Source organism: Coccinella septempunctata, chromosome 3 (assembly GCF_907165205.1).
Source record: "Coccinella septempunctata chromosome 3, icCocSept1.1, whole genome shotgun sequence".
Classification (NCBI taxonomy): Eukaryota; Metazoa; Arthropoda; class Insecta; order Coleoptera; family Coccinellidae; genus Coccinella; species Coccinella septempunctata.
In genome coordinates, this window is record NC_058191.1 from 13,364,689 (window position 1) to 13,378,772 (window position 14,084).

The 14,084-nt window shown below is 38.1% G+C and overlaps 2 protein-coding genes across 3 annotated transcripts in view; both read left to right on the forward strand.

Moving 5' to 3' along the window:
- The window catches only part of LOC123310557 (beta-1,4-mannosyltransferase egh), a 109,966-nt gene that overhangs the window by 51,186 nt on the left and 44,696 nt on the right, over positions 1 to 14,084 (forward strand). The window lies entirely within an intron of this gene.
- On the forward strand, positions 2,502 to 5,035 carry LOC123310558. 2 transcript variants are annotated; one of them, XM_044894075.1, is made up of 2 exons: positions 2,502 to 3,083; positions 4,203 to 5,035. In XM_044894075.1, exons 1-2 carry the CDS (start codon positions 2,699 to 2,701, stop codon positions 4,229 to 4,231), a joined length of 414 nt encoding a protein of 137 aa, XP_044750010.1. In that variant the 5' UTR covers positions 2,502 to 2,698; the 3' UTR covers positions 4,232 to 5,035. The 2 variants fall into 2 exon arrangements, 1 of the variants encoding a protein (XP_044750010.1); XR_006537374.1 differs by having other exon boundaries at positions 2,502 to 3,681.

Here is a 14,084-nt window from a genome sequence, read left to right on the forward strand (position 1 = left end):
ATACAGTTATAGAACATTAATGAGAAGCTACAATCGAGATTGTAAGGTTGCATTGGTTCACATTCATTTCAATTATCTCTTAACTAACCCATTTAATGATAAGCTTCTGTGTGAATCATTATCTAAGCTACTACAGTTTTTTTCTTTTTATTCATTACGACATTGGTTTCACTCTATCAAACCAATTTATAGAACTGTAAAAGTTTGTCCCTGAGCCATATGATAATTTTTTCCTACTCAACGTATCCATATTGATTTAAATAATGACTGCACCATTTTATTTCTTTCACAAAGCTCATTAATGGTACTTTCCTACTAAACTTCTAGTCTAGACACTTCTTTTAGAAGTTCCAATAACAGTTAGCCATTATAGGATAGTGTTTTCCTGCAGTAACTGGAATTAAACCTCTTATCCGGAAACAATATACTTAAAAACAAAAATTAATTGGAAGAAATTTCCTACTGATCTGTTGGGCAAAACAAGAATCAATATGACTGCGTTATTTTAACAATGAGAAAACATCCTTGAAAAACTTCAACAAGAGAACAGAGTAGACTTATGTTGATGAACCTTGCATACTAGGATTGTTTCCTTTTCTATAGTCTGCTTATTTTACAAAGTACATGCAGGTATTTGATGTGCCTCAAGTTAACTGTTAACTTGTTTTGTTTAACTGACATATACACCAATTACGTATTTCCTGTTGCTAAATTTTCTAGGGTATGTGTTAAACATTTCAATGGGAACTGAATGAGACAATGTATCAAGGAGCACATGTAATAATGCAAAATTATTTTATATACCCAGCAACCCAGCCTTTCTGAGTTGAGAATTGAAATAATAGATTGGTTTTCAGCACATTTCTGACAAGTTTGAAGGTACTTTTTGAAATATCATACTTCTAAATGTATCACGAAAAACTGAATTGCTTTCCATACTTAAATGGTTTTCTCACATATTTCCTGAAAGTTCATCTTTACTCATCTGTCTTTCCTAAATCATGAGACTTACTCAAGTAAACTCTTATATTATCAAGCAGTTTTCGTTGTCCTACTGCATTTATTTCCAGAGGTATATTTAGTTCAGATAATCATATAGCGACATTTTTTCTTCTTTTCATTTAGCTCATATGCCTTCAGTACTGAACTTCAGAACTAGGTATATTGCTGTTGGTGTACTTCAAATCTTGAATGTCTGCACTAACTGTTCTCGTAAACTGTATCAGATATTTTTGTGATAAATTCGATTTAATAACTCTGGATATAGAAGTTTCCGAGGAAGTTTCTTATACAATATGGTAAAAACCAACGTTTTCTCTACGGATCACATCATTCTGCTTGAAAATGTACCTATAACCTCCTTTTTTTTTTTTGGTGTAACAGGGGGAAAATCTGCAAGACAGACGAACCACCCTCATCTCCTGAGGGGGAACAGTGTGGGGTTTCTCACTCTCCTGAGCTCGAGACCCACTAAAAACCCTCAACTGCTTCTTGAATTTTGGTTCCGGGCATTTGCCTATAAACCGTTCATCTCTTGGTCGGTTTTCTTCTCGCACACTATCGTGCTGGGATTTATGTGTTTATCCTCTATTGGATTAACACTTTATTGAATTCTTCAATAAGTTTCTGTTGTTATTTTAATCTCTTTTTAATTGATCTCTTGGTCTCCTGAGTTCTTGATTCGGATGGTTTTTCGCTGTTTCGAATAATTTCTCTGCTTTTCTGTTCATGAATTCCGTTATGGTTTCCCATTTCAGGTCCTTATAAATCTGTCTATTCCTGACGAACCAAGGTGCATCTATTGCACATCGTAGCAGCTTGTTTTCAGTGGCCTGAATTCTTTTGATATGGCTCTTTGCCGCGAAACCCCAGGCAACTGATCCCTAAGTCTGTTGAGGCCTACCAACGGCTTTGATTATCTTCAATTTTGTCTCTTTCGACATGGTGCTTCTTCTTCCCATCAGAGGATAGAGTCTATTCATCGCTGCTTTCGTTTTGCCGATTGCTTGTTTGATATGACTTTTCCAGATAAGTCCTTTGTCAAGCGTTATTCCTAAATATTTGGCTTCATTTTTCCAGTCGATTTCTTCGCCGTCAACTTCCAGTTTTGTTGTGGGTCGCAGTCTTCTCTTCTGTAGTAATATTGCTTGGCTCTTTTGTCCATTGAGCTTGATTTTCCACTTTATGCACCAGTCATTTGTTTCGTCAATCGTCTCTTGTAGAACTCGTTCTATTACTTCTGGGTTGCGGTGTCGAGTTGCTATGCCTGTGTCGTCAGCTTATAACGTTAGCATGGTTCTTGGATTTTTCGGAATATCGTGGATGTATATGTTGTACAGAAGTAGCCCAAGTACTGATCCTTGGGGTACTCCAGCCTCCATATCTCTGGTTGAGGAGCATTCTCCTCGCACTTTTACGTAAAATCTTCTATTTTTGAGATAATTCCTGATCCACTTGCATATTTTGATCGAATATCCAGCACATCCCATCTTATATTCCGATTCTCGCCGTGGCGACGAACGGTCATATGGTATACAGTTCGAGATAGTAGTCTGTTCTCCTTCTCACCGTTTGTTTAGATAATTGATTAAATCCATATTTTGAAGAAATTAACTGTGAGTGAAATAACATTGGCTGGATAATAATACAACTACTTGGAGTTTCTCTTGTGAGATTAATACAAACTTGGAATTTCAAAATGGTTTTAACATCCCAACAACAATCTGACGTCCGTGATATTATCAATGAATTGATAACGGATGATAACTTCTTGTCAAAATTCGCCGAATGTGTTGCTGGAAAGGTATTTGAAAGACTAGATAAGAAGATACAATGTTTGTATACAAAATCAACTGAACTAGAAACAGAGGTCGTTAAACTCAAGAGTGAAAATCTCAACCTCAAAAATCGTTTGAACAATTTGGAACAAAACCAGAAATTAAAGTCGCTCAAAATCATTGGAATACCACCTGAAACTGAAGAAAATACCAAGGTACTAGTCCAGAAAAAATTGATTGAGAAGTTGAAATTATCAAAAACTTCTTTTGAAATAAAGCGGTGTTATAGACTGAAATCAACGGAGGGTAAGCCTGGGCTGTGGCCCCTTTTAGTAACTTTCACTACTTCTGCTGGTCGTGATATTGTCTATAGAAATAAATCTAAACTAAAAGGAACAGGCGTATTTATTACTGAAGATTTAACGAGGGAAAATTATAACTTGCTTAATATATGTAAGACGAAATTTGGGTTCAGAAATGTCTGGACATCGGAAGGGAGAATTTTTGCTCGCTGGGATAATAAGATACATAGAATTCGGAATGGGGGTGATTTGCAGGGATATGAGGAGGTGCAGACAGGAGAATCAGTGCGGATCTCAACTCTTGCTTAAGCTTTGCTTCTGCTGTTAGTAAATATTCCATTTATTTTTTTTTCTCTTTTTTTTTTCTTTGTGCTTTTTCTAAATGTATTATTATTATTAGTGTTAGATGATCGATATAATATGTGGTAATTTGAATGTCAGATCATTAGTTTCAAATTTTCTTGAATTGCGTGATGCCTTTGGGTTATATAGCTTTGACTTGTTGGCGCTGACTGAAACTTGGTTGAAGGATGATTCGGATGAATCTATTTCTATTGATGGCTATCGGTTTGTGAGAAACGATAGATTAACTAGAGGAGGAGGTACGGGTCTATATGTGAAGGATGGAATCAATTATGAGGTTGTGAATTTGGATTTGAAGCTTGAGAATACTTCTATTTTGGTAACTGTTAACAAGGAAAAATTTTTGTACTGTGTTATTTATAAGCCACCGAAAATTGATAATAAGGTTAATTTACAATTTCTCTTGGATGATATTGAGGATTTTACGTTGAAGTCTGTAGCTATCGTCGATAAAGTTATTCTAGTGGGTGATATGAATGTTAATATCCTGGAGGGTGACAGTTCTGACTGTATTTCTTATATGAACACTCTGAACAACTTTGGTTTGACTCAGTTGGTACGTGAACCAACTCGAAAAAATGCATGTCTTGATCATGTAGTCACGAACGTACCTGAAATTTTTCAAATGGTGGAAGTAGTTGATTTTCATGATAGTGATCATGATATGGTCAGATTTTCCGTTGCGATGGCTGATCATAAGTGTAGTCCCAAATTTGTACTATGTAGGAATTTCAAAAAATTTTCATCGGATCTTTTTCAGAGAGATTTGGAGCTGTCTGCCTTGAGTGATATATTTAAAACTAATGATATTGATGTGAAGGTTGAGGTCCTGAATAATGTTTTGGCAAGTTTGTTCGATAGGCACGCTCCTTTTGTTTCACGTCGCATAACAAAACCGCCGGCACCCTGGTTATCCGTGGAGATCGAGGAGCACATGAAGTTGAGAGATAGGGCTAAGGCAAAGTTCAGAAAGTCGAAGCAGGAATTGGACTGGGTAAGATATAAAGAACTACGCAACTTGACTACTCTTAAAATCCGTAATTCTAAAAAAGAATATTTTTCTTCGTTATTTCGAACTCACAGTAATAAAGACTTGTGGAAGCAACTGAAATATATGAATATAGGTAGTAAGCAACGACCTACGATTCCTCACGATTTTGCCGATCCTGATGAGCTCAATAACTTTTTTGCTCGTTCCATTCCTCTAAATCAACATAGGTCATCTGACGAGTTTCTCAGTTATTACTCTTCTAACACTTTTTGCGGATTTGAGGAGAAATCAACGTTTTCATTGGTTGATGAGGCATTGATCAATAAATATTTGCACGAAATTAAGTCGAATGCTGTTGGTTCTGATGACCTGAGCATCTCTCTGCTGAAATTATGTGCTCCCGCCATCCTGAAGTATCTAGTCAATATAATGAACTGCTGCATCCTAAGTGGATATTATCCCTCGGCGTGGAAAAATTCTATAGTCTTGCCGATTCCAAAGAAACGTAATGTGGAGCAGCTCAGTGACTTGCGACCAATCAGCATATTGCCTGCTGTCTCTAAAATATTCGAGAAGGTCCTGTATCACCAGATGATTGAACATCTAAATACAGTCACTGGCCAGTTTATTAGACGCACTGAGGATTTTTTTTATATTTACTGGTATTGCCCGAGGAAAAAGCAGAATATTTGAATTTCATTTCCACAGAATGTCAGTTTTATCTACAACTCTCATTAAATTGTTCTATTTGGCATTTATTTTTGATGTTGTAGTATTAGTACTAAAGTATGAATCAGTACTATGTCTTTCAGTGGACGTCTTCCATTCTGCAGTTTCGGACGTTATTTCGATAATCCACATATGAAATCATCATCCTCGAATGCAGCAAACCGAACAATTCTGCATTGATAGTATGAAGCTCTCATAGCTACACAGGGTGGCTCAGCAAAATATTAGAATTTCATGTTCAATCATCAATAAATCAATATTTTTTATTGAATATGATATATTATATGTGAAAACCATTTACAGATGAAGTAAATGTAACATATACATTCAATTTAATAATTCAATATTGAGATTTTGCATCGAATCAATGCGTCTAATAATATGGCCAGGGACTGTAAGTTTGAAGTGCTTCCTGAGTTCCAATCGGGTTTTCGTAGCGGTTATAGTTGTACCACTGCTCTTCCCAAGATAAGTGACGATATTTTATTGAATTCGGATAGGGGTCTAGTTACAGCGCTGGTCTTATTAGATTACACTAAAGCATTTGATATGATCTCGCACGATTTGCTCATTGCTGTAATTTCTTTCGTGGGATTCTCCGATAGCTCAGTTTTACTTCTTAAAAGCTATCTTTTTAATAGATCCCAGCGTGTAAAAATCGATGGTTCACTATCTGGTCCTTTGCCTATATCTGTGGGTGTACCTCAGGGGTCCTTACTGGGTCCCCTGCTTTTTATCATTTATACTTTCATGTTTTGGAAGTTCCTTTAATTCTGTAACGCCCATTTTTATGCTGATGATGCTCAACTTTACCTCAGTTTTGATGCTGGCGATGTTGATGAAGGGGTTCGAAGAATAAATCATGATCTTGCGACCATCCAAGAGATATCAGAGCAACACAATCTTTTGGTTAACCCTAGCAAATCTTGTGCCATACTTTTCGGGAATCAGTCTGCGTGTGATAGGTTGAGTCGGGAAGTTCATTTTTTCATTGGGGGTGATGAGATTCCTATTGTGAAGAGCGTTCGTAACCTTGGTCTGATAATGGACAATTCTTTCCGTTATAGGTTGCATATTGCGAGCTGCATTAGGCGTTCTCTCTACGCCTTGAGGTTGATCTATCCTCACCGTAGTGCCTTGCCTATTGAGGTAAAGAAGACTGTTTGTGACTCCCTGGTGTTATCAAATTTTAATTATTGCTCACAGGTATTTTTCTCCTGTTTGGATCAGGCAACCTTGATCTCAATACAAAAGATTCAAAATTCTTGCTTGAGATTCATTTTCGGAATTCGCAAATTTGAGCGCATTAGCCACAAATTGGTGGATGTCAGGTGGTTGAATATGCGTAACAGATTTTTGGTGGGAGCTTTAGTTTGCTACCATCGCATTTTATTGTCTCGTAAGCCATCGTATCTGTATCGAAAGATAACCTTCAGGTCTGACGTCCATAATCTAAACACGCGCAGTAGAGGACTTATATCCCCCCCTCCTCATAGGTTGTCTCTATTTGAGAGATCTTTTAGTTTCTCAATTTATAAGTATTTTAACAAATATATAGGTAGTTCGCTTGTTAATTTATCCGTGTCATCCTTCAGAGCTAAGATCAGAGATACAGTTTATAGAGATCAGTGCAGTCAGAATAATCAGTGATTTCTTCATATATGGCACTTCTACAAGTATATAATATTTTTAGAGTTGGAATATCTGCTTCTAAATACTTTTTTTTTTCTTTTTTTTTGTTTTATTTGTATTTTTGTTAATTTTGTCTTGAATTGTATTGCCAATTATTTTTTTTTTTATATTTTCTATCAGGGTTTGAGTGGAAGAGCAGGGGTGGCTAAGCTTGCTTTGCGACCATGCGACCATCTGAACTCCGCCCTGGGATTTTCTATTGATAATACTGAGTTTATTATAATTTACTATTTTGTTTGAAATAAAGTCATTATTATTATTATTTTTTTTTTTTTTTCCTTCGTGTGAGGGGAAAACCCTTTATGGGCGCCCAGAGGGTCCGCACTCTAGGTAGTGTGAGACTCCGAGATCTTGTTTGGCTACTCACTAAAAACCCCTCACACTTTCGACGGAGAAGTTCTTCGTCCGGCCCTTGCAGCGTCCCTTAACAAAAGAGATGAGCTGCAAGTGGCATCTAGTGTTCATGGGATCTGATGATATGCAGTGACCCAAGCAACACCGCCTTCTGCATTCTGTGCGCTAGTATCTCGGCCCAAGATCTGCAGGCCGGAATAATCTTCAATTCTTCCACGTAGTTGGCTCTCATTCCTCCGAGACATCCTATGATTAGTACAACCATCCTGACTTTATGACCTGGGTACATAGTTCCAAGCTCGAAAACAAGATCTTTGTATTTTTGCCTTTTCTGCTCTTCCTTCATCACCATGTTGTTTTCTGCAGGGGATGAGAATTCCACGACGAACAATTCCTTCAGCTCTTTGTCCAAAAGAAGTATGTCTGGCTTTATTGCATTGATCTGCCGTGTTGTTGAGACTGGATAGTTCCAGTATATTCGAGCTTTCTCGTTCTGGACCACCGCTTCAATCTCCAGAGGCACATATGGTAGCACCGGTTCTTTGTCTATCTCATATGCCGCCCTCAGATGGAAGTAGAGAACTCGGAGTGCCGCGTTGTGTCTCTCTATATACCCCGATGGAGCATGGACTCTGCAGGCGGAAAGAATGTGCATAATCGTTTCTTGTTGACTATGGCACGCTCTGCACGTTGTTGGGGTGTCCATTTTCATGATGTTCTTTTTATACCATCTGGTATTTATTACTCCATCCTGACACGCCATCACAAATCCCTCCGTCTCTGACTTAAGGCTAGCCTACTTTAGAAAGGCGAAAGACAATTCTTCCGACAGATCTTGGTCTTTTAAACTCCTGAAAAATATGGAGTGCAGGCTCTTTCTCATATGATGTTCGAGTAATGTATTCGACTGAGACTTCCGGATCAGTCTTGCTAGCTTTCTTTGGTCCGCTTGAGTGATCGGTGCTCCAGCACGCTCAGGATCGATCGACACGCCGGTTATACCGAGCTTCTCCAAGGCTCTCTGTGCAGCTCGGAATAGGAAGGCTCCGTGGTTCGCGAGTTCATGCTGAGCTACAAACTTCAGAAGCGGATCTTCACTTCTTAGGACCCTTACTGCTGTTTCCAATGTTTGTTGATAGTGTTGATATTCCAAACATTGCAATCCTCTACCCCCCTGGCTTCGGGGAAGGTATATCCTCTGAATCGAGCTATTTGGGTGAAGGCTACGATTCATGTTCATCGTTTTTCTTGTTGACCTATCAAGATCGAGGAGTTCGTTCACCGTCCAGTTTACCACCCCGAAAGAGTAGGTAAGTATCGGGATGGCTAGCATATTTGTAGCTGATACTTTGTTCTTTCCTGACAGCTGTGATTTCCAGATGTCTCTCAGCTTCTTCTTGTAGCTGGCTGATAAGGCGTCCTTTATCTGGGTTGTCTCCAGTACTCCCCTCTGTTTCATCCCGAGAAACTTATAAGTTTCTCCGTCTTCCAGACGTCGAAAAGTCATTCCATCTTCCAATTGGATATCTTCTCCTGGATCATCAACCCTTCCCCTGCGGAGATGAAAAACAGCACACTTGTCCAAACCAAATGACATTCCCATTGCAGAGGTGTACTCGGAAACGATATTCAATAGTTGCTGTAGTGCGGTCCTGGAGGGAGCGTAGAGTTTCAAGTCGTCCACGTACATAAGATGGGAGATCAAATGGTTCCTTCTGCCTGGTGGACCGGCCTTGTATCCTATTTTGCTTGCCCTCAGCTCAATTGATAGTGGCATGAGTGTTATGCAGAATAATAACGGGCTTAGCGAATCTCCCTGGAACACTCCTCTTCTGTACCTCACCCATCCCGTATAAGCGGTTCGTCCCTCTGCTCGGATGGCAAACTTCGTTTTCCACAACGCAATGATGCTTTCTATCGCATGGATGATGTTAGGGTGGACTTTCAGCATTTTTAATAGCCGTATGATCAGGTCGTGCGGCGAGGTGTCAAATACTTTCGCGTAGTCTAACCATGATGTATGTAGGTCGCGCTTGTAATGTCTGGCGTCAAGGCATACGCTCTTGTCGATCAGCAAGTTGTCCTTGCATCCTTGCACTCCTTTCTTTGCTCCCCTCTGTTCGTAGATACTGTCCCACACTGGTCCAATAACCCTCAGAATTCGATCTTGAATAACACTTGTGAGTATCTTGTACAGTGTATTGAGGCAAGTGATTGGGCGATAGTTCTTGGGTTGCCCTAAGTCCCCTGATTTTGGTATCAGCACTGTCCTACCCTCCACCAACCATGAAGGAATGGGCTCTCGGCGAATCAGCATTCCGCTGAATAATCTTGCCAGGTGTTTATGTGTAGCCGGAAAGCTCTTCCACCAGTAGTTCTGAATACCGTCTGGTCCGGGTGCTGTGAAATCATTCTTGTTCTTAAGAGCTTGTCTAATATCTTCGGCTGATATTTCAGAAAGTTCGTCGCGAGGGGTGAACCGGTCATGAAAATGTTGTACACCACAATTCAGACAATTCACGCAATTCCTATAATAGCATATAAAACAATTAAGACAATTCAACAATTCACACAATTCAAGAAAATTCATGGCAATTCACGGACAATTCAATACAATTCTTGGCAATTCAATACAATTCATGACAATTCAATACAATTCATGACAATTCAATACAATTCATGACAATTCATGACAATTCAATACAATTCATAGTTATGTATTTTTTTTTTTTTTTTAATATATATTTTGGGAATTTTCTTCACATCACACTATGAGAAGTCTGAAACCACTCAATAATATGTCTTATAGATATAGCCAGATAGTAGTTGAGGCTAACTAAGGCTAGCTTACAGAAATTGCTTCTATCCATGGATATCCTATACTTCATTGTTCGATGTACTATTAACCTCCCCTTATCAACATAGTTATATAGTTATATAGGCTGATTCAAACAACTTTGAAATTCAACTGAATAAAATGTTGTGAAAACGACCTAATATAGGATAAGAGCATTCCCTTCCATAACGACAATTTTGAAAATTGAGGTATAAAATTGTATGATCCGAAAAAATACTTTCAGGTAAATTTTTTAAAATTCCCTCAGCAAATGGCTCTAGAGTTATTCTGTGCATAAAATCTTTTTGGTCAAAATGGGCAACCCTAATATTGAATACAACAGAGCGTACCCGTTCGTAACGACAATTTTTGTAGGTTTTTCCAAATTGAGTTATAAAATTTTATGAAGCGAAGAAATACTTATAAGTGGAATTTTTTGAATCAGTACCTTCTATCAAACGCAAATTGATCGAGTAGTTGAAAAAAATGGTTACTGTGCAAGCTATTAATTTTAAATCATACATCAACATGTCGAGTTATTTTATGGAATTTTATGAAAATATGTGAAGTACTACAAAATAATAACACAACTTACCAGGTTTCAGAAATATGGTGCGTTGAAATCAAGATTGTGTTCTCATGAAAGCTGTTCGTTCAATTTATATGGAATAACAAAGAGCTTACAGAATAACCATCAAGAGATTCGACACACGTGCTGAAATATCTATGTCTACTTTTTGAGTGCTGAAAACAATTATTAATATTATTAATTCATCTTCACTGATTAATCAACTGAAAATATATCCCTCTCCGAATTGCCCAATTCGGTGATCCTTAGTGTGTACCTACATATCTAGGAATTCATTCAACGCGGACCTTAATTATTACATTACTAAAGCTCTATTGATTACAAATGGTATAAGCGAAATATATGATTTATATATTATTTGAAACATTAGACAAATGTTCCAAATAATTTTTATTTTAGACTTGGAGAAACATCTCCAAGCGAGTCTCCAAGTCTTAGATGAACCTCCGAATGATCTTTGTCAGGTTGAGAGGGAAGAAGCTGTGAATATATAATTGACATTATTGCAATCGATATACCGATATAGACCGACATTTCGAATTAACATCTTCTCAGAAATTATAAAAGTGTTAAAAATGAGGTTGAAATAACCAAAATTATATGATATGCATTGAAGAAAGAACGCCCGTTCTTAACAATGATTTTAATGGGTTATTCCCAACAGAGTAATAAAACGGTTTCAACCAAAGGAATCTTTTCAGGTACCTGCTATTGAACGCAAAGAGATCGGGACCAATATTCACCAATATTATTGGTGAATAGTCCCTGTACAGGTTAACAATGTGTTTTGATGACTGTTCATGATGTAAAATGTTATATCGAACCAATTTACTCTATTCTCAAGAATGCACATGTCTCGAGAAAATTTTTAACTTTGAATCCCTTCAGGCCCTCCGTACGGGCTGACAATGAGCTTTGATGATTTTCATTAGTATAAATCAAGGTATGAATAATATCCGATTGCACCATATCTCATTCTTTTTCCAAGAGAAACTCAAATCCTAAAACGAGCATTAATATCTTTTTGAGAACTGTAAGAATTGTATACTGAACAATACAGTTATCCTTAGAGCGCGGCGTTGACAGATTGTAACTGTGGATGAAAGAAACCTGGCTTCACACCCGTAGGAAATTATTGTGTATCAATAAGAAATAATGAAAAAATTAGATGTTGTATAATTCTTACCTGCTCAATCTTATATCACTTTAATTCAAATCACAGAATACAGAAATTAAACTCGGAGTTTGCACTAGTGCGCCGGCATGCGACTATATACATGTCTACATGAATATGACTATATACATGTCCATATACATGTGCAAACCTCCCTTTCTGCTTCCTAATAGTTGGACAGGTTGGACACCTGCGAATTGCAAGACAGCGAATCGCCCAACAATTAGAAAATATATTGCAATTCATAACAATTCCAGACAATTCATGAGAATTTTCGAACAATTCACGGAAATTAATAGTTCAGAACAATTCTTTATAATTTACGACGATGGACAAGTTTCCTAAAACTCCAGAATCGAATTCAAATTATTTATGGAAACCCATTTCCATTAGTTATCCAACACGTAAAAGATTCGCTTCAAAATTCAGATATACACCCTTCGAAACTTAATAAACATTCGATTGTGTAAAAGCGTGTAACGTAGAATGCCCTTACTACAGACTAGTAATTTTTGTCAATTCGACACCAGTGAAACCGATCAGGAAAATATAGGATTCCATATCCACCGAAATATCCACATATTACAATTTTTTTTTTCTGAATTCTATACCTTAGAACATATCCATGTTCTATAAGAGAGCTTTTCTGAAATCACAATTTCCGACCGAATGCAATGTGTTAAAATTTTAAAAAAATAAATTTCCATATGTGTATTTGAGTTATAAAAATTCTTAGATTTTGAAATTTAGAAAAATAGCCCATTCTCCACAATTCACGACAATTCTCAACAATTCCTGACAATTCACACAATTCTTGGCAATTCACAACAATTCTTGACAATTCACCACAATTCCTGGCAATTCATGACAATTCTTGGCAATTCAATTCAATTCATGACAATTCCTGCAATTTGTACACCACAATTCACGACCGGTTCACCCCTCGGTTCGTCGTTCTGCTGTAGGGTTTGATCGCACATCTGCTGGAATCTGGGAAGTGCTGGAGTATCCCTGGTTTTTGCTGGTTGTTCGTACAGGCTTTTCCAAAACTCTTCGACGTCCTGAGGTGATGGTGGGTTTTGCACCTCTTGCTGTTGAGGTTGAAATAATTTCGATGGTTCCGCGGTGAAGGTGTTGTTATCTTCGATCCATCTTTTTCTCCTTACCAATTTCTTTCGTGCTGCTGCAAGTGATCTTATTTTATCTACAGCTTTCTGCTTCAGTAGATGGACTGTGGGCAAGTTAACGGTACCATGTATAGCACGAAGCTCCTCAATCATCTCCCTCATTCTCTTGCTCGGTTTAGTTTTTCCTTTCATAACATCTATGACACATTGGTACCAAGATGCCTGCTGCCTCATTGATTTTATTTTGATGTCAAGTCGATTTAGCCTTTTCCTATGCTTATTATTATCATTCGCAGCTGTACTTTTCGGTGGACATAGTAGATAAGCGGCTGCTCTCACTGCAGCCTCCACCTCTTCCAGTGAACAGGTCTCGTTAAGATGATCTTGAATGATGCTATTCAAAACGGCTAGATCTTCAGCCTTGTGTCTTGATTTTATCCGGGTGGGTTTGATCAGTGGGTCTCCAACGGCAGCCTCAAATGCCTCTTTTGTATTGTCGATTAACTCTGATGAATCTCTCACTGTCCTTGGCCTTTGTTGCTGTCGGTCTGGAGCATCTGTCACCTGCTCTCCAGCTAGTTCTATCTCTGGAACTTCTCTCACTTGTTCCGTTCTTGGCCTTGCTTCCAGGTCTACAGCTTCACTTCTGTGAGTCATCGCTTGGTGTTGTTGGTCTGGAGCATCTGTCACCTGCTCTTCAGCGCGTTCTATATCTGGAACATCTCTCACATGTTCCGTTATTGGCCTGTTAGAGCGTGTACCAGTCCTGGTTCGGCCCGCGATATCACTCAAAAGGGCTATAGCTTGTTCTTGAGTTATGTCAACCGTCAATTGCTGATGTTGGCTCAAAGCATCTGTCACCTGCTCCTCAGCTTGTTGTTCCAACCTTCCTTGCTCTCGAGACCGCTGCAAGATTCCTCTTCTTTTGAGATGACTGATCTGATCTCTCAGGTTTTGCTGCGTCATGTAGTTGAGGTCTGGACAATTTTCGCACCACAGACCATGCAACCTATTCATGTAATATATTCATATATTATTATTCTTATTATTATTATTATTATTATTATATATTAATCCTTCATGCCATACTCTGTCGAATGCTCTGGCGACGTCTAGTAAAATAAGACCTGTAGCTTGTTTATTTTGGAAT